The sequence below is a fragment of the Varroa jacobsoni genome, unplaced genomic scaffold (assembly GCF_002532875.2).
Source record: "Varroa jacobsoni isolate VJ856 unplaced genomic scaffold, vjacob_1.0 scaffold_858, whole genome shotgun sequence".
In the NCBI taxonomy this organism is placed as follows: domain Eukaryota; kingdom Metazoa; phylum Arthropoda; class Arachnida; order Mesostigmata; family Varroidae; genus Varroa; species Varroa jacobsoni.
In genome coordinates this window covers 113,029-134,727 of record NW_019213760.1, presented here as the reverse complement: position 1 = coordinate 134,727, position 21,699 = coordinate 113,029, and the positions used below count along the sequence as shown (strand labels likewise).

The following is a 21,699-nucleotide window of genomic DNA, read 5'->3' as shown; positions in this document are numbered from 1 at the left end:
CATATACAAAACGCACCCTTCACGCACGATCAGCTATCAATTAGAGTTGTTATTGGTTATGGCTGCGTGAGAAACCGTTTATTCAATGAAAAACGTCTGCTTTAGTACAAATGTTCTCTCGAGAGCATTTGTCCCATTGCTAGACAGATTTGAAGGCATTGTGATTGGGATTTAACAATAATTAAAATATGATTCCTGAGAGACAACTGGCAGAGCACCGGACATCGAAACAAAAACAATTATATGAACAGCAATAACGTCTTCTGCTTACCATGAAAGTAACACGAGGAAAGTATCTATGTGTCTAATTCACGTACGTATTTCTGAGCCGATTTGTGTTAACTGTTACCGCGTTCATAGTTTGCCTTATGTCTGTTTTCGTTAGACGGGTCGGAAATATACTGAGGTCGTGTTAAAGCCACGCTGGAAAGAGGAAATGATGCGAGTCCACAGAATCGAATAAAAGGCCATGCGGAGACGCAAAACACGACGGTAGCACATGTGCCACTTTCCAAAACTACTCCGACTGTGTAATTGAAGGCAAAAGACCGGGGAAAACTTCAAGACACGTGCCAGTATGATATAGAGACCGTCTCGCCTCGGTCGTTCACATGCTGACAAACCCCGCCGACGATGTCTTCTAGATCAAAAACGTGTGAATCCGGATACGTATGAGTGAGAGTAGACGTGATATTAATATAGTGATTAAGATAGCGACCGGAAAAGTTATGTTTGTTTCACCGAAATAACACTTACACAGATACTATTGTATACAACGAAGATCAGGTTTGGTTTACTACGTACATTAAGCGGCGCCTAGTGTGGCCTGAGCGGCTCACTAATGCGGCTTGCAGGTACAGTGATAAACATCGGCTTCACGGAAAAACCGGGAGTAAATACTCAGATAACAATTACGTGGTAACATTGATTCTATACAGTGTGTTTGCACTTTTCATATATCATTAATAGGGAAACTAAACTCGTTTACTCATGGCCTATGATGTATCAGAGGCTAAGGGCTTGGCTGAAGTAAACAGGCCAATGATTTTGAAGTTGCTGTGCCCCTGGAAAAATACTACGTTGAAGCCATAGATATGTGCCTAACGGCTATTGGTCCACTGGTTTTTAAACCTGCTAAATACGCGACGAAAAATTTTCCAGTCGGGGCCAGTTCAGATGGCAAAATAAGGTTTTTTCCATCGTTCCCTTTCTAATATACTTGCTTTATTCTAGTCTATCCAAATTGAGATTTTCGAACAACTTAAGCGATTTGCTTTTGTTCCAGTAACCTATGGCTCAGTCAATCCAAAGTAAGTCCTAACTGAATAGGTATAATTGCTTTGAAAGCCAAGCGAATATAAGGTATCTTATATTGTTCTCTGAGTATAGAAGACTTGTCAATATAGTTGAACACGTCTTTCAGAAGAGGTCGATAAACGTCAGAGAAGTGGACTACTTTGTTGCACTTACCTTTTAAAGTATCTGAAACAAGTTCCATAGGAAATATACCTGAGTTTGTGTTTAAGAATTTCTTAATCTACTTTATTTTACCCTTTTACTACCAGTAACTCTCCATTCAAACAGCCAGAGCACCTTTGCCTCATTCAGTATGATAAAGTTTCATGTGTAAAACGACATGTACACAATATGGCCTAACGTTGATTCAAGCACAATTCATAGTAGGACAATAACATTGTTAGTGAATTTCAATTTGCATCTGTGCGTCAAGTCCTGATTCCAAGCTAACGCGTACGTAACTAGCATTACCTATCGAATAATTTGGTCGACGCGAGATAATCATCTACTTAGCCATACGAAAAACAGCGCACCTAGACGTATGTACTTTGTGGGGACAAAGGAAATGTATATATGGCTGCACTTCGAAAATAAATTAATCCCAAAGACTAGTAAAGCTTAGATCTCCGGAAAAAAAGCCCGACCTTCTCAAACCCAACGCCTCTATATTTCCGTCACGTGATTACATAATACATGAAACGTTCTCAGGCTTGATTATTACCTAGTTCATCAGTATATCAAACTTGCTTGCAAAATTACCGAATCGAGGTCCAGTATCTGCTGCCCAAAGTTTTTTCGTATAATAACAAATATATTAAGTACAATTAAAAAAAAAAAAATCGTTTAATGTGACGCTAAACATGACCAGGTGATCAACCCTGTACATGTACTCCGGCTCGAAATGCATCGTTCATTTACAACAAGTATATATGTTATTATAGACACGAGTTTGGGATGATCGATAGACGGTTCGATTAAGTTAAAAGCCGATTGGTAACAAATTTTTCTTATGACTGTATTAAGTTCCGTTATTTTTCTAGCGTAGCCGTCCAACGGCGGGGAGTCAATTGTATCACGTTAACATATCAGATCGATTTGTTTGATCGTACGTGCTAACTTTTAATTTCACATCCATCTTTTCTTGTGCCCTGCCCTGTATATTCGTCTATTTTTCAATTAGCTAGCTTACTATACATCAAGAATTGGGTACGATTTTCGACAACTTACCGTCGAGAACTTACTTACCTACTAAGTTATTCCTTTACGATGCTCTCGGAACCATTAAAAAGTCGAGTCAAACATAGATCGGCACTTTCAAATGGATTTTAATGAATCTCGCCAGTTCTACCTAGTGTGGCACACAATGCCTAACGAAAACCTGACCCATTAGGTTACCCATGATGAAACATTAGGCTAATCTCTGGACACTTTAAAATCAACGCCTTCATTGCTCTACATTCTGACGAACTTTTCTTAATCCAATGCTAGCAATTATAGATTCCTCGCCCTATCCCTACTTTGCTATCGCTAGACAAAGGGGTTAGTGTAAAGGATTCTAATTAGAACTTTATGTTTTCGCGCGGGTATCACACGTCGATCCTTTCTTCCGGTTAAGCTTACTTAGCTTGTATTGTCTCTATCATATTTTTATCGTGGTCTGTAACTAATCGATTTGGCAGTTAGCAATGTGAATTAGCTTACGAGATGCGTAAAATAGATATTTAGAAAAATTGCTTCCTATTTACGGAAAGTTGGAAAAAGGTACAGTCGAATTACGAGATGACAAGTACGACTGATGCTGTCCTATTAGATAGTACCGCAGAGATACTGTGTGTTCTGCTGGCACTAAAAGCTTTTTATTTCATCAAATTACGATGAGGTGCATTTAGAGGGCTGGTCATAGCTAAAACCGACAAAAATAACATTTATCTATGTTAAACTTTCGATTTAGACGCAATTTTAATGAAAGTATAGGTGACACAATGTTGAGTACGGTGCAATCGGATTCCGACAGCAGTCACCGATCATTGACCACTTTAACCGTTGGTCGATCAAAGATTGAGTAAAGCATCAAAAACAATGAGCGCACCCGCTAGCAGGGCCATTTGTTGAGCCCAGGCCAGGTTGTCAAAGTAACTTCAACGACGGGACTATTAATACGATCCATGACACCTCAGCTCTGTCAGTTTCTACATAGTTCACTAATTTCCACCCGCATCAAAAAGTGCTTGTTTTGATTGATGTAATTATCGAGGAGAACCTTTGAAAAGAAGATTGATACAAATTATTCACGAAACATTACCTGTGGATGCTAAATATGGCAGAATTATGTAAAATATATGTATATTTATAGATGATTAATGTTATTTGAGAACATGATTGCGGAACTGTGGTCTTTTTTCTACGGTAAGTTCTCCGTAATTCAGTGCTAGCGGCGCCTTAATTTTGTGAGACACATCTGTTCTCTATATTTTCAACTGACATCTTCTTGAAGCGGATCTCTGGATGCACAGGCCCCCGTTACTTACCTTTGAACGTATAGGACATGGATCAATGTCACGTTTATGACTCGCGAATAATAATGAGCATACTGAAGATGTTTATTGGGGTGCTACAAACTTGATCTGCCTTCTGTGTCACTGTGACCAGAAACGAAATATTTAAACCCATTCCTAGCCGCATAAAGCAGACCCAGCGGATTACCATTTTGAGTTCAAAATCACCAATATCCTCCGTAAAAAATGTACCACAGTCCCTAGGACCACTAACTGTTCATAGAGAATGTACAGCTCGCTTCATGAACGTGCTGCGCCTGCCTTCATTGTTAAATATATGGCACGCCATCGTGATTTTGCGTGCCACACAGTTTCTTTTTTCGTAATAAAATTGCCTTCAGTTTAGTTTAACGACAACCACGATTAGTCCGTTTTCTATCCAAAATTGGCCGGACTGTTTCGTACTGAAGATGATGGAACTCTCAGAGTTACTAACGATGTGTCATTTTGTTTGTCCCATTTTGGCATGTCCTTCGCTGCTTTGCTGCAGGCTGTTCCTACCAGCAAATTGCCCGTTGCACAGAGCCCGTTCAGAAGGAACTGGGCAGTGACCGGTTGAGTCTCGCATCTACTCTGCAGGATCTTCGGCTCTATTGCAGCCGCATGGCTACAGCGCACAGGTAAGCCTTACAGAAACAGGTATAGACCCATCATATTATAACGAAATAGTTACTGTTAATGGAATTAATATACAGCTGCGCTGAAGATGGATGTTATATGATTCGAACGAGTCAGGCAGTCTAAGCAAGTAATAGAAACGCATAGGGGTTTTCTATGATTACTGCGTTAGATTAAATGTGGTGTGATGTTTCTTCGCTACGAACCGTCGATGTGAACGAACGCTACGGCAGTCGAATATTCGAAAGCTCGTTTTTGAGATAGTTCGCTGTTTCTTCGTTGGTGATTGGGAACGAAATGGTAGGAATGGAATGATGCAGTCTGTCAGCTCGTATATCGATACGATTCCACGCTATTATTGCATCAGCCCTATCAGGTATAATGCCCTAAAGCCTTTGTCGCTTTATAGCTGGGTCATCCCAGCTGAAGCGCGTATCCAAAACGCCGACTTCCACCAGTTAATGCTTTCTGCGCTCAAGGTAGACAATAGCTCTACGCAGCGCCCTGAAGAACCCACAAGTGTTTTATATGGATCCTACGATCTTATTGATAATGTCAATGTTAACAGAGTTCGTTCTTGACGTGTTTGTGTTGCACTCTAGGGAAAAAAGAGACTTCTCTTCAAACCATTTGCTTCGTGGGCTCGTGTCGTATATTTTACCGTTTATTTATGCCGTTTTTTTAAGTTCATGTGGCGTAAGTAATCGGGGAACGTATCGAAGAAAGAGTTGGACACACATTGTTATTGTAACAGTGATAGAGCTGACCTTGTACTGTTTACCTTACTTAGCCTTACTACCGTATGGATTTAGGTCGGTAAGGCGGCAGACCGAATATACGTACGCCCGCATAGAAATATGAAGCCATCTCAACGCATTATGTCATGAATCACTTGCATGTCTCATCTCTTATTCAATGAGTGTTTACGCTAAGAATAAACTATACGGCTACGTGTACCGTATATATGTTTAATAACGTGGCAGCCAGTGATATTTATTTCGCACTTTGTCTGGAACGAGCGCTTCATTAACTTCTAGGATTTAGGACAAACAGGCAGTTCCCGGGATATCACTCAGGTTTCACGAAGACTTATCTGGAAACCAGTACCTATTTTTCGAAATTCGGTTAAGCCACTACCGCGTGAACGACTGTAGCGACATCAACAATAACAACAAAAATAGCTTTGTCGTACACACGCGTATACACACGCGACAGATCAGTATAAAACAACGATAAAAAAAAGACAGATACCTAGCAGCTTTTCTTAAACTATACCAACAGATGACAGTTTTATGTCAACTTTTTTAAACTTTTATACTTGCGGCGCTTGAACAAAGACTAGCGATAAGTACCCTCAGTATGTACTTTGGCGTAGAAGACTAGATGAAACGTGCAGGTTCTCTATGAATGAAACTGAATTAACAATCAACTGGGAGTCGCGTGTTCAATCTTTGAGCTCGATCTTGAAATTTCGGCCAATAGTCATATCGAAAAGCAAACACAAGCATCACATAGACAGGCATATCGATCGTTAAGCATCAAAACGAGGATATCCTAGTTTTATAACCTAAATGTATGTAGAAATAGTTTTTGTTGGCAAACCTTTCAGCACAACCTGGATCGCTCGTGGAATGATATGTAGCGATTTCAAATAGCACAGGCAACAGACTTCATGATATTAATGCCAATCCAGATCAACTTGGCGACCTGATAAAACGGAAGCTATTCTGAAGTCTCCGATTCTTCGTCAGGAATCGAAACATGCGTTCAATTGCGGCCCTCTGTTTGTCCAGTTAGGATAGCAGTCACAACTTCTCAATGCTCCATCGTACCATGATGGTCTTATGTCGCGGCAAATTAAAACTCTATTTGTCCTGACAGGGACAACTATTATAGCGTTGCAAAAAAATATTTTCCTTATATCTATTAGAAGAAACTTGTGGCTACGTTTAATTTCGTGGCGCGTTATTATATATGCGCATACAGTGATTACTCGAAGGCTACTCTAAAAAACTGAACGAAAACGACAACTATAATTATAAAGAAGCGTAGTTTCATTTCAAACAAACAGTGTGCACGTGACTTTTTTGCACGTTTCCGATTCATAATAAGATGACCCGACAAATAAAGGCGATAAAGGTTTAAATTGCCGTCAAGTCACTATTACAGTCACAAGGTAGGGTTTTAGCTTTTTTTTTTTATCTATGCATCTGTATGTGGTGGAAACGTTTTGCTTTTCTTACAACCGACACCAGTTTATATATATATATAGTTGGCCGTCATGGATTTTCCATGTTGAAACGAAGCTCTGTCAAAAGCTCAGGGGCCCATAGATTGTCTAGAGAGAAAGTTGAGTACTATTCAAATGAAAATCGGTAGGCGGAACAAGTTTTCTTACTTCGAAGATGGATACGGAACCGTGAAGCGGAGTAAACGACGTTTTTTGACAAACGATGTCGCAGGTCAACCCTATCAAATTTCGTAGGTAACGGCCTAGAAATAAAAGTGCTCTCGGTTTCAGTCGCTAGGAAAACTATGTGGATAGTAGAGTAGGTTTCGCGAGACGAGATACGATGGCATCAATATCAATTACACCTCATGTGTAATGTACAGCGTGAGCGCTATTTCTTGTTTTTTCTCTTCATTTATGGCCTTTTTTAAACAAAAAAAAACAAAAAGCACTTGTCGCCAATCGCTGCCCCATAAAGGAACCATTATCCAAACTCATAGAAGATGAATATAGCTACTGTTAAAGGAGTATCGAAGAATAGCATACTACACGACGTCAGAACGTCTTCTATTTGTTATACCTGCTTGTCGTAGTCTACAGGCCTCTTCCGTGCGAGACAGTGCTAAATCTTTATGGGATGATAGTTTGTCTAACCTAGAAGGTGTGCATTTAATACAAGTTTGAAGGACTAACACAGTGAACCCACCGAAATAGGCTCTTCATAAATCAGCTAAACGTTTACATCTACTATTATATTCTATGCGATATGGTTTATCATAATTATCTGAGCAACTTTGTGCATATACATTATATAGATAAAATATAGTCTTAGTGAAAGATGCGTAAGCCCTTCCTCGGAGTTTTAATGGTATCTTACAGTTTGCCACGAGATTAATTAATGAAACTGCAATAAATTCCGTGAGAACGTTAGGAAATCTAATCCTAAACCCTGGGCCTTTAATAAAGCTGGACAAGGTCGGCAAGAATCCTGAGTGGCCTAATTTTATTTGCATAATATTGAATCATTAACGATGTATCACATTATAAGGACGGTGTTTAAGCAGCCATAGGCGATGAGATAGCCTTTAGTGATTGTCTAGGACGCTCGTTATATTACTCCACAGAATAGTTACGCTACTCAGTACGCTTTAATTCATAGCTAGCAACGATGGTACAACGATTCTGTCATCATCAGCGGTCCTGCAAGACTTTGCGACGCCAGCAGTCCTGAGCCTTAGCTAAAACGGCAACATTTTATATATATATATTATGTGTCAAAAACTTTTATCCACATAGTCACATCTGTATATTAAAACTACCTATTAAGCAGTATAATAAACCCACGAAGGAGCAGGTCGACAGTCGATTAAGCCAGAATTGTAAATTCAAATGACTGGAACGGTAAGAACAGTGTAGGATGTCTTACCTACCTGCAGACGGTGTCAACCCCTTTCGGGGTTTCTTCTGTCTGATCATATCAGATAAGCTATTTTATTAGTTGAACGCATGTATTATTTAACGAAGACTGAAAAGAGAAAAACCATCGCAAAACGTTGAAGTGGACTACTTTATTCGTGTTTCAGTGTCATTTATGTATTGGTACAGTTCAGTAATATAATGAGCTCGTAAGAGACGCCTTTTCATAGCGGACATTTCATCTGGCTGAGTGCACAGAAGTAATGATCTCGTAGTTAAGTTTGGCGGTAAAAGTTTGTAACTCATGCCCTTGCACGTATCTGGCCTGTGTTTCAGTTGCATCGAAGAGGAGATCAGCAAGTGCTCGCAACAGGTACAAGATAATTACCGCAAGGCCATAAAGGCTGAAACTACTGTTATAGAAGAAGTTTGCACTCCAGGGGAGGCGCAAGATGGTAAGCAGACATTTTAGTAGATGCTATGTTGTGTGAATTGTCCAAAGTGTGGTCAGACATTTGTATCTTAGCTGTTTGTACTAGATGGTCAGAATTCTGTTCGGCTAATCGTTTCGAGGAAAAGAACAGAAACTAAATCATAGTTTTAAAGGGTAGAATATTTTATGCGATCAACTCTCGAGCGTACAGGAGCACACAACGCAATTGTAATGCCAAATAGAAAAATCAGTAATTTCATAACACCGAGTTATTCAAGTTTTATCTCCTTTTCACAGTGCAAATTATCCTGCTCAATGATTTAAGATAGCGCAATAGTTGTTTTAGCGGGTCTAAATTGAGCTTTGGCTTCAGCTATATCGAACGTGTGGCTGAATAAACAATCCACGTAAAATGACAACGATTTTCTTTGCAATGATCTCATGAAGCTCGTATTGTACTTCGGCGACTCTAAACGTTATTTTACAATGAGATCCTATAGCTGACGATTAATTATCTGTTGAGCGGGCCGTCTTTCTCATCTGACCGCTCCCATACCAATGCTGTCCAATTCTCCTACGCAATACGAAAATAACTATTTTTTCTCCTACAGAATAGCCATTTTTGTCGGTAGCCATCATTCTGAAGGCATTGATCGTTAGAAGCCAACCAACCAACCAACCAACCTATCACTGTCAGATAAATCAATGCCGCGTGCACGATGCAGCTAAAATGCGGATTACGTTACGCGGTAATGTTACCAAAAAAATGCTCTAGTCATCTCCAGTATTTTACCTTTATCCGACAGGTAAGTTAGATACAATTAGTATGTCAACTTATTAGAAAAAGTGACTCTTGCGCAGATCATCCGGAAAGCATTCTAATTATGGTAGCTACGTCCAATTGAATCAGTTACAGCTGCATAACTGGTTGCACATAGAACATTATGTGTTCTATATAAATCATAAATAACGATAAGTTTAAATTAAGTTAATCGATCCAATCATCGCGAGTGCATTACTATAGTGTACACGCCAAAACGTGTCCCTTTAAACGTTGGAACTAAAAAAGGCGGAACAATCAATCTTATAGTTAGCGCGTTCTGACCAATTGTTATTAGGTAGCATTTTTTTGGTAAGCACTTACCCAGTACAAGACAAAGGTGGCCCTTCTTCGTGTACAGTATTTTGGCTAACGGCGTTGTCGTTTGTCGAGGGTTTCTAAGCGGTAAGGTGTACGATTCTGTCAATTTTTTTTTATGCTTGGACGATATGCGACGCCTACTATTTCGTTTGTTTTCACGTCTCTATCGTATTATGAATATCCTCCTTGAGTGAAGCAATTGGTTGACACAATCGATTCATTTGGCGCCACAGTCATTGATTTATGATGATCTAGTGCATTGCGACGACAACTGGTGTTAAGCCTCCGAAAGCAATCTAAGAGGAAACCATAAGGTTTGAATGTATTTGTGCTTTCGCCCTTTTTGGCTAGAAAGTTTGTTTGCTTCTAATACTATTTGTCCTTAATATCCGTGAACGCCTTGACAATGGAGTCGGCACAAGTTGTTTTTGCCAACGACAGGGATCTATCAAACATATGCAAAGGTGTGGAGAAACAATTTTAACGGTAAAGGGCAACTTTAGCTCTGCCCTGGAAGGGAAACAGTATTAGTTTTCTGAGTCCAACAACCGCTCGGGGCGGTAACAACTTTTAAAACGGAGTATGCTGTTTAAGATCAAGAAATTTCTGCCAAGCAGGTCAAGCCTATGAAGGCGCATACATAGGATGCCATAAAAACGACGGAAGTTTTCTTGTGGCAACCTTAAAATTATAAATTGTGCTACCTAGTTGTCGCGTTTCTTCAACTGTACTACGAAAAATTAATTGTATTTTATTTAAAAGTGAGCATCTATTAAAAGAAAATAAGACATTTCGGACGGCGTGGTCACCTCGTACACTGTATTTTCAGCGTAAATCTCGACAACAGGCCTCAATGGTAAGGTCAGCTGACAAAGCTTTGTCCAAAGGGATTTCGATTTATATTGAAAAGCTAGGCCTTCTTTCCGTTAACTAAGATTGTACGCTAACTGAGCCGTCGTTAATTGCGTCACAACTATTCATTCGTTTGCGTTCCTGCAGCGATACCATTATCCAAAAGGTTATAGTACAAAGATACGAATAGTACAAATAGTACAAAGAACGAATGAATCTTTTATACTATAAAGTATAACATTGATTAGGCTATCGTCTAATCGGACAATTAGTAATTTTTGATTCTTCAAGCTAAAAGAAAATCCATCTTGTATTAATCTGGAATAAAGTAGAGTACCTCTTATTAAAGCACCTGCTTTCATTTGGACTTCGCTGGGTCAACGATCTAACCGAACCATGTATACTTGTAAATCGTCTAAACGGTATATTCCAACGGTACCCTTAGCGATATTCGCAGACGTCGTATGCGGCTTCCTCCAAACGATTCTATAGAACACGAAAAGCAAACGATATCTAATTCGTTCACCTTATTTACTTTGTGTGGCCAAATGTGACGAAGCCTTTCCATTTATCTCTATCGTACGTACTCGAACTTACGGTACATATGGGTTCGTGTGAACCTCGTCTTCATGCTTAATGTTGGCCTATGACTGGCCAATTATACAATGTACGACCTCGAAAGTCGAGGTTAACGCATGAAGTCCGTTCCGATGAAGACGTTGCAGGTTAAGTCTACCAAGCTGAGTCAATCAGTCAACGCCGACGTCAGACGAGAGGGAACCGAACGAGAAACAATTGAAGTATTATTTGTGTGTTATATGTAAAGGATATATGTAGGTCGTGCATCGTAATATGGTAGACATTCAAAGAATTTCTAATTTTTAGTCTAACTTTGCTAGTAAACATAGAAGCATCTCGATTCTTGGAAGTTCGAGTTATTTATTTATAAGCATTTGCTAGCCGAAAATCTCTACCAGTAAGACATTCGTCTTCGCTGAGCAGTAAACTCTTTACCACTTTCAAAAATCTGGACTCCACGAAGCAGAAAACATATGCTTGCCAAGAATAAGGCCGGTTTACCAAACCAGCTTCGAGCTAACTGTACAAGATATTTAAATCAGCTCTGATCGCCTTCTGCTTTAGGGTTGACGGTCTGCCGCAGTATGTGGCCATACGCACCAGTTTCTTGCAGTGTGTATAATGGACACTGAACCATAAAGGTATCCTCACTAATCCTGGTTGAATATAAGATTCTTACGTGACAGCAACGCCAAAAAGTTTGTCATAATCCAGATGTTAGCAACTTTCACGGGCTCTATGATAGCATAATAGATATACACATCGAGGTGGTGTCGTGTAATTCCTACGTCATTTAAATGATTCCCAGAGCCACGATGACTGTACCATCGACAAAATAATATAAAACATTTATTCTATCGTTGACTGCTTGACTAGATAAATTTATCTGTTTTTCTTTTACATACGCTGTGAACGAATACGCTCGTTCCTGTGCTCGCGGGAAATCTACCTCCTGCCAATAGGAACTGACGTGCATTTTTTTTTTTTTTCTAAAATTATAACAATTCTGGCTGACGTTTATGCATCGGTGTATTGCTCCGATCGATATCGAGAACGAGGCCTTTTCTTCCGAAGATTTTTTTACCCCTTGTTGAGCTACGAACTGCCAATAGCCATATGCTCCATTCATCGTTCGGTTTCGCTTTGCACCATTCTTGTAGTCACCAGTGTATTTTTACGAGTTTTCTATTTCTTCCCACCGATGCATCCAGTCTGCCATGCACGATTCATGCTGATACCGATATACTATTGATTTTCTTACTAGGCGGAGTTCCTGCGCTGAGAATGATTGTTTTCAAGTCACTTACTAATACATACAATTTTAATGTGCTACGTTTATCTAAACAGCTTGTCATGCCCACCGCAGACAACTTGTGGATCGGGCTTTCGTAGTTTTTAAATGCTATTGCCGTAGGTGTATTAAACAACTGCACCGCGAGTGGGTCGCTGCATGCCGGGCACTCGGCTAGCTTTTTTTTTTTTTAATGTTGGACGTTGGGCGCAGACGTTCGATAGGTAACTCCGACATTGAAAACGATGACACTGATCGAGCAGGTGCAATTGACAGAGTTTCTCTTGCAGCTCCTTAATCATAGCGGGAACCGATCAGTTTTTGCTAGAATCTCTCGCTAACGATGCGTATCGGCGACTAGAGCGTTCGTTGAACTTTGTATGTACCTTGGAGAGACCTTTGTATCACAGGCATTTTTTTTTTCGTTTCGTTAATGATGTTAGTAAAACTGCTGAGTCAAAAAAAGAAAAACTGGCAAGAGGTTACTCAGTGTGTGCTTAATAGCTGTCGTGTTACACGAAACCGGCGTATGACCTTCCGTTGAAATTTTATATAAATCTGTGAATCTGTAACACATTTTAATAGAGATCAGCTGTGTTGGTAACAACCCATTTTCGACGTCGTTGTCATTTGATGTCATAGGTTGTCTGTTATTCGCAACCTACAAGCAAAAAGACAAGCAGATAAACAACCAGCTGTAATTTATTACCCTGGGAACCTTGTGAGAGGTCGCTGCCTCTGAAGTGGCGTCGGATCTACCGCCAACCATCCGAAAGGTGTCAGAACGATTCAGCGCTCTCGTTTGGTTTCTCGATTCGATCCAATCTTTGGTTCTTACTATGCAAAGTATAGAAGATAGAAAAAGGCAGTTTGAAACTAAGCAGCATAGCAGATGTAAGGTGCCGCTGAAGGCGCTTCGCAAATCCCCATAAGAAGGTTGCTAGCTACCTTAACATGAAAAATAAACCTGGTGCTGATCATTTGATGGTTCAGAGGCGAAAGCCAAACGATTGCTAAAAAAAGAAAGCAGTATTTCTGTATTATAGAATCTACTTTCATGTGTGCCTCGTTGGTTTCGGCTGTGTCTGCCATAGAGGATCTGTACATCCATATCTCTGATGACTACAACAGCCTGCCGCGTCGTAAGTCCTACAATGAGAAGTAATTTTTGTTAGAGGAATTAATAAGTTTAAAATCTAGTCTGGTTTAGACAACGAATTGGATCAATTTTGTGCCGAACTATTTAATTCGTTTGGCACTACTCTAACATAGCCACGTATTACCCAGCATCTTCTCAACCCTCGTTTGCGTTCTGTTCTTTATCTTCTGGAAATTTAGAGTATCTGCAACATGCGCCGTGCTTCAAAGCTATGCTTCTCGAAGGTGGAGCCTGTCACGACCCGTACGCTCGGTTAAAAGCTGTCACAGTCGCCCTGGACCCCCCATCTGGACAACAGGATGAGTCAACGGCGCCGTACAGTGACGGCAAGAATTCTGCTAAACGTCAGGGACCTGCCAACGTCGGACAAAAACACTACCTGATTACTAATCAGATTATCGCTGACATGTGTTGGTTAGTATTATAGATAAGTGCACCACAACGTGCAATAAAAAGGAGGATTTCTTTAGGTAGGTATCAGCCGACGATCATAACTTGACTCTGTGGGTCCAAGGCAAACTTACAAGGATGAATTTCCGGCTATACATAGTTATTCTTAATTGATACTATACACAACTGAATCGACATTGGGCTGAACGAAAATGAGGATCATATTTGTTAATTTACAAGTAATAACCGGCTATGTATGTCCAGTAAGGCTAATTACTGGAAAATGTCGACTTTTAACTGTAGTAATAGCAGTTGGTGTCAACTTCGACTTTTGTATGGCGTGCAGCCATACAAATGGGGAAATCAACACGAGCATGACAACTCTGGATGTATTTCTCTATGACCGTTTTGACTGATTTTGGCCCTTCTCTTTGATTGATCAAGTGAATATCATGCACTACACGCGTGTTATATGGCAAATACCGAGGTAGCATGCGGAGCTAAAGCTTTAGAAGTCTCTCTACAGTCGCTCAACAAGCTCAACGGAGGAATGCAGGATAGCTGCGCTAAGGTACGTATGAACATAAACATATTTTCTTAGTATATAACATGGATCAGATGTTTATTTTACGGTGGACCTTTCGCTGAGCCAATTTGCGTCGTTAGTTTTGACTGAAACATAAAATAAATGTGGGCTTTTGACAGAGTCCTTTTTCGATTATAGGACCCAATTACTGCTATGGCTTTCAAAACGTATACAACGTATCGAGAAGTGTGTGAAGTCATTCTTCGAACGAATCTGATCTGCATGCGGATGCATATAGAAAATAATTGTGATTTATTTTGGTGACTAGCATTTTCCTGATCAAAGAGTCTCAGTTTATTATGGCTTCGAGTGTAAACCGTGAAAATGCTAAGGCCGACAGCAAATATTATTTAAATCTTAATTCGTCTCTGGATATGTTTTCCAGTATTTTTATAGATATCGTTTGTGAAGGTCAGCTTTTGGCTCGAGCCTGCCGAAAACCGAATTTTGTTTGTAAATAATGTCCAATAGCATGGGCTTCGCGTAAGGGCTAACCTTGGTAGAACGTTTTTTTCAGGTTTCGGACAAATATTAATGAAAATTATAAATTCAGAACCGTTGTGCAGAACGATGGGGTTGAATTTTTCGGAAAGACCTCCACTACAATGCAACAGCATTAAATATCACCCATATAAAACATTAATAACAATAACAATTGTCCCGTCGAGTATCCATTGGTTTACCATTTTGCATTTATAACTCGTAGCTGGGGCGACGTTTTATCGGGCTGAACGTTCCTCGTTGAGCGAAGTTCTTGAACTATTCAGTTTTCATTGAATGCTTGGCTGATTTACTGCCGCTTCTCTATCACTGCGGTAATACTTTTCTGGCCACTCGGCTGAATAACACACCGACCTATAAAAACTCAACTATCAATCTACAAGAGAGCGATTTTGACACTTTTTCCTTTTCAAAGAAAAAAAGGATCGTACCAGATATTTCTGAGGACAATCTATCTAAACTGAAGTCATTAGTAAGCGAACATATACATACACTTATCTCAGATATTGCCCTTGAGAGTCATCGAATTAGGACTGCGTGGAGAGAAAGGTACCGTATTTTGGTAGAAGATTAAATCCGCAGAGTAACGCATATTAGACCGTTTAAGACCGTTGTTTCTACGTTGTACAATTTATCGTATAACATCATGGAAATTCAAATGATATTTAGCGACTTTTCTTTTTATTGTCGCTATTGTTATTGCAGGTCAAACGACATTGTGCAGGTCATGTCGTCAGCTCTTCAGCCTCAGGATCGGGTGGCCAAAACATTTTGAAGACTATCTACAATCTTCTGTCTCAACTTCCTACCATTTTGTAAGATAAATAGAAATGTACGTATAATTATCGAGAGGTGTAAGGGTCTGCTAGAAGGCTAATATGAGCTCTTTTCAGGTGGTAACGGTCTGCGTTATGGGACGAACTGAGTGAAGCCTGCTCACAGCTGCAACGTCGATAATGCTCTAAGTTTCGTGTGCTAAATTCACATGACGCAACGTAATCTTTGTTGGAATTCGAGCGACAAAAGCTTCTGTTCGAAGTCCAGAAGGGTTGGTGAGCGTTGAAATAAAGCCGTCATTATTTTTCAGTCCCTTGAACTTCAGATCCAGTGGGCGTCTAATTATCGTAATATGCTTAGGTTATATTTTCCCCTTATTTTTCTAACATGTACTAGAGCTATGCTGCAATGTTCTTTGTGTAGCATTCTACAATGATTCTATAGTATAGAAAATAGGATCCCATCTTTGTCCCCAGGATGTACTCAATCCCTTCCTGAACACAGCTGTGATTGTTTGATATACGAAGTTATAGTGCCGTATCTTAGATATCTGCTAATCTAGAAGAAAAGACAGTTCACCTAGATCGGATCCTGTATGTTAAATCAGAAACTTTAGACGCCAAATGCAGTTAGACTCACCATTTCGTTAAGCGCTGTAGTGATCGGTATACCTCGAAGCCGTTGTCCTTTTTTCGGCCGAAAAACTTTTCTGGGTTCATTTAAACGTTTTGTGAACGTATACTATGCATCGAAGGCTGACTCATCAATCAATCGATCACCCACCCACAAATGGAATGAGTTAGTGTTGGTTGGAGCCCGGCGTCCGAAGCAGTGCTTAACTGTGCTCGTACGGGACGTAAATGAAAAAACGTTAATCTTAGATAAATTAAAAGAGGGTAACCGAGTAAGCAAGATGTGATAGATTATCGCTTGAGCCGCCGCGGAACTGATGTGTATTAACGGACGAAGTTTAGTGCTGTGTATTAAAGAGAACTACCCAAAGTTAGCCAGTAACAAGGTGTACCGTATGACTGACCATGGTAACCTGTAATTACCGCATTATTATTTCAAATTACAATCGTTTTACTGGTTTTTTTTTCAAGAAAATATATCTGCAAATGTTAGGTTAGATGCTAAATGCGATTCAGTAGTAAAGTGTGTACCATGAACATTATGATGCCGCTTGATCGTAAGTTGTACTATATATATATATATATATATATAAATCAAAAATAAAAACAGTTAGTCACGTAACCGTGTAAATAGAACATGCAATATACATAAAGCAAACTCAAATTATAAACCAAATCGAGCTCGATAATAATCATAATCCTAAGTGGTAATTACCATTATATATAGTATAGTATAGTATAGTAGCGGTTTTGCGTAGCACACGCTTGTTGATACGCTTTTGTTGGCTACATGCTCGTGAAGGATGCGTCGAAGTATAATACGTTCTCGCTGAGACACGTACGAGAAAGAACAATTTCTTTCTCCTTAGTTATTTTTCTATCAATGAAATGATGCAGAGCCTTTGCGTTTTCCTTGCGCGTACTACGTTCACTAGAAATGCGTGTCAGCTGTGACAATGCCAATAGTAGTAACAATAACCCCAGTCGTTGCGCGGTCCTATTCAACAATGCGTGTGTTACCGAACACAACGACGCCATAACATCTGGGAGAAGTCCTGTTCAGCTACATGATTCTGAGTTTAAAGTTCAGCTAGATTAACTTATATTGTAATAGTTGTAATTAAAATAGGTGAAATAAATATATGTTATATAGTGTGTTTCAAATGTCGGCGGATTTCTAATTTGACTAGTGTAAGAGGACTTGGGGCAAGGTTGTACATTTAGATAATATACAACTTCGGCAACAACACGCTTTTGAAAGCAAAATTTGCCCAGGTTGTTATGTGTACCGCTCAAACGGAGAGGCCGAGCTAGTGAATAGTAAATGTCTGCAAGGACATCCGTTTCGAATTCTTCCAGTGAGAGGCGGTGAACGTGTATGTATTCCGTTTATTGGAGACTGAGTCGGGCGAGCAAAACAGAAATCTAACCATCCAGATAACAGGAGTGATATAAAAGGATCAACATTAGCAAAAATTTGCGATGCAGCATTAACGGAAACGATCAACTTTTTTTCCGAACAAAACCATATTTTCAACTTAAGGCAAGATTTGTATTGACGGCAATAATCTTCACACGGGTTAGCAACAAAGGCGGCACCACAGAGAAACTATGATTAATTTATGTTTAGTTACCAAGATCGACATGGTTGATCTACGCTCGCTACAACAACAAGCTGTTTTGCAGGCTGTGGTAAAATTTTAAGGATTCCTGTTAAAAAAAAACTCTACGGAGATTCCATATTCCTTTTGCTTGAAAGCACCGCAGATGCTTTCCTCATGGCAAAACGATAAAAGACATTAAAAAAGAAGTGAAACAATAATCCAATGTCAAATACTCAACGAAAAAGCCTAACGCCTTGTAAAGGGTGTTACGATTATAATAGCACGACGTTTGTATGGCGGGCTATTTCGAACTGTTCGTCCGATCACTCCGGTGTGAACGGGACCACCGAAAATTGGATCGCTGCAACGGATTTCAAACGTTTTAGGCAAACTATTATGGTTCAGAGTGCCGTCATTCCCGCGCGTATGCGTATCATCGTACACTCAACGGAGGCATGTTCACATACGCAAAGACGCGTTCGTCCATCCATTAAATAGGATAAAGGTATTTACTCCAGCTCACAAATGCAGTGATACCAACGAGTTCTTACGACCCGGAGTATAGCCGCATTTTCACTACCGACACCCGTATAAATTATCGAAGTTATCATCGCAGTGAAACGTGTTATCGCCTATGTAAATTAAGTATATTTGAAATTTGGGACAGGTGTACGCCAGGCTTTGAAGCTGAAATGACGTTTTTTTGGCTTCGCTTTGGAACTTCCTAAAGTTCGCGTATATTGGATATTGTTGCTTTAAGAAATTCTGATTACAAACGAAGAAGGTTTCTTTGTCTGCACAACTTGACGAACTGACAGTTTCGATTGGAAACGAATTATACTACGCATAACATGGTCCTTGGCAATGCTGAGAGTAAAATAAATGAATAAAGGTAAATGCAAGTTCCTTCATTTCAGGTCGCCACTCTGACGTCGCAAATCGACCTTGGCGTAACGACTGCGTTGTTGCTAATGCATCAGGGCGGAAGTTGCATCCTATATCAGCTAAGAGTCGGTCCTAAAACGTGATTCATTTGATCCGTATACGATATGATATAAGACCCAGAAAAGTCCTGTGAAGCGGGTTATTCACCAAGGGTACGTTTACTATTATGGGTCAGCTCTTTCATTAGAGTGATTGCTCCACCGATTCCATTTTGTTGTGGCAAATCTTGATCAAAGCGCATTCCTTTGGCTCGCAGTATAAACCACGAAACACAAGAACTTCGATGAGCTGTTTCCTCAGCTATGACAAAATAATAGAGATCGGAGCGCGATAGGAACAACAGTTTCGCGATCGTCAACTTGAACTTTTGAAACTTACTTGGCCATTTTCTAAGGGTATGATCAATCACTGTTATTTCTCGCATGTACATACTACTTAATGTCTAGCAGGTCAATGTTTGTTTTTATCTACCTTTGGCAAGACGTTGCGCTTCAACTGTTGCATTACGTATTGAAGAGGTCCGCTCTTATTGTTGGTATTCTTTAAAAAAAAAATATGCACAATATGAACGCTGTTTTTTTTTTAGTTGAGGATTGGACGTATAAAATTAATGACATGTTGTCCATGTTTAGCAAAAATGTATGACTTCGCCTGAAGGGCCTTCGTGTGTTAGATTAGGATTAAAAAAGAACGTACCTGGGTACTCAGTGTTCTAGTAAGCAACGCAGAACCTTTACTCTATGTAGCTTAGGAACTAATTATAAGAGATAAAACATACTATTCATTGTAACTGGAGATGCATACGCTGGAGAGGATTCATGCTGGAGGGAAATATTTTCGGGACGTATCTCATCATCTTTTCTACACAAAGAACATAGACCTTACTGTTTTTCAAGTACGTTATTTCAGTTTTAGCTATCGTTAAATGTGCTTAAGGACTAGTCTCAAGGAAGCCTTTAAGCCTTGAAAATACCTTTTAGTGAAGTGATAATTTTTATTTTTATCGTAACTCGGAGTATAGTATAAATTAAGTTTCGAGAAATAGGTTTTAATTTATACCATCTTTACCAATGTATTGTGCATCTCCATAATTTTGTGTGCATAAGTCTGCGTGCAACAGAGCGAAAACTTCTGTAAATATGCAGTTGTTACAGCATCAGTTCTTAAACGGTCAGAACAATCAGACAGATCTGACAATCGGACGAAATGGGACGGATAAAGAACCTTTTGTCCAGGTGTCTGCTTTCAGTACAAACTACCTGACTGGAGTGTTAAAGGATCTTCAAACGATATCATCTCCAGATCACTGACCACGTGGCCGACATTTTGTTATGCAATTGTTGTTACAGGGAACAGTTTCTGAATATCAGGCATAGGTTTCAAGAACGGAAGAGCAGTAAACAGCGAGTAACTAGCAGAGATCATTGCAGAAAGTTAGATGCAACGGTAAGTATCGAGCACGGTCTAATTATTTTGGAAAGGTAAGTAGAGGCGTTGACAGGCGGGATGCGTTGAACATGAAGAACGAATAATTATGTGCGGTTACTAAAGTCAAAGTAAAAAACCGATTGAGGGTGTCTCATGAAAGGAACATGCTTGGTAATCGATATATGCTTACTTTGCAAGATTTTCGTATCTCATCTATGATTTTCATATATACGACATCTAGGAAAGAAAGCAGCGCATTGGAAGACATCTATCTAATACTTACCGGATCAACTTATATTTACTATGAGATCTACACATGGTCACGCATCCGCTAGCGGTGGTTTGACCTAGCTCTATGCTCAATTTGTGAACCCCACCAGTATTCTACCTACCGATAGTCGCTAGGGTCTACGAATAAAAAACACTTTTTTATTCAATAATACATCAAGGCTTTTAGAGTTGCTTGTCCTTTTAATTTGCCAACGGCAGCTGGATTTTTGCCGGTGAGAGCTTGGAACAGTAAAACCTTTTTTAGGCTCACCGTCAAACGTGACCATAGCTAAACGTAGCTCTCTTTGAAGCCTATTCTACAGGTCGCGTCTTCACTATTGGCCATTACAAACATTTCTTTATTCGAGGCACATTTGCATAATACTAAAAAACAACAAGAAATCTTACAAATTTCGTCCATCGAAATCCAATCCAAATCCCCAACGTTTTCTTCAGATGTTAGACGATCCTAAACTTGGCAGAATCCGCCGAGCGCTTCAAAGGTTTATGCTACCATCGGTGCCTGGGCTGGTTGTTTTTCAAGGTTGCGGAGTTCTTAGCTTGAAGCTATTTCGGTTACTTCACGCTGATTGCTACATGTATCATGACGCTCCTGCAGTATTACTAATCTGCCCATAAGCCTTCCTTCGAATTGAACGAGCGTCTTATTTAAACCATTGCGAATCGCAATATTAACGAAATTCGTTTATATCTGATGCGTGCGGTCCAATTTAACGCAATAATAAGCAAAGTACGACCGGCGTTGTATGTGCACGTTTATGGCTCGTACATGCAAATAGGCATATTATATCTGTCGCATGTCACAAGATGCGACGAGCTCTTGACAACGGTAACGAAAACGAACGACTGTCCCTTCCGTATCGTTGTTATTTTCCGTGATCGAGGTATCTAGTCATATCCAAAACAAGATATGTGAAAGGCATATTCCGTGGAAACCATCGCTCGATCTAAGCAATTCGTTTAGCCGAAACTGTC

At 39.8% G+C, this 21,699-nt stretch overlaps 1 protein-coding gene across 7 annotated transcripts in view; it reads left to right on the top strand.

The window, feature by feature from the left end:
- The window catches only part of LOC111264427 (uncharacterized), a 49,089-nt gene extending 31,469 nt beyond the window's left edge, over positions 1 to 17,620 (top strand). For 5 of the 7 annotated variants that reach the window (XM_022840340.2, XM_022840339.2, XM_022840333.2 and 2 more), the window contains 7 exons: positions 4,342 to 4,471; positions 8,452 to 8,570; positions 13,458 to 13,553; positions 13,750 to 13,984; positions 14,405 to 14,531; positions 15,753 to 15,862; positions 15,941 to 17,620. In XM_022840340.2, the coding sequence (XP_022696075.1) occupies positions 4,342 to 4,471; positions 8,452 to 8,570; positions 13,458 to 13,553; positions 13,750 to 13,984; positions 14,405 to 14,531; positions 15,753 to 15,862; positions 15,941 to 15,947 (824 nt within the window). In that variant the 3' untranslated portion in view covers positions 15,948 to 17,620. The remainder of the gene's footprint in view (positions 1 to 4,341; positions 4,472 to 8,451; positions 8,571 to 13,457; positions 13,554 to 13,749; positions 13,985 to 14,404; positions 14,532 to 15,752; positions 15,863 to 15,940) is intronic. The other 2 variants (XM_022840334.2, XM_022840341.2) reach the window with 2 other exon arrangements.
- The last annotated feature ends 4,079 nt before the right edge of the window (positions 17,621 to 21,699 follow it).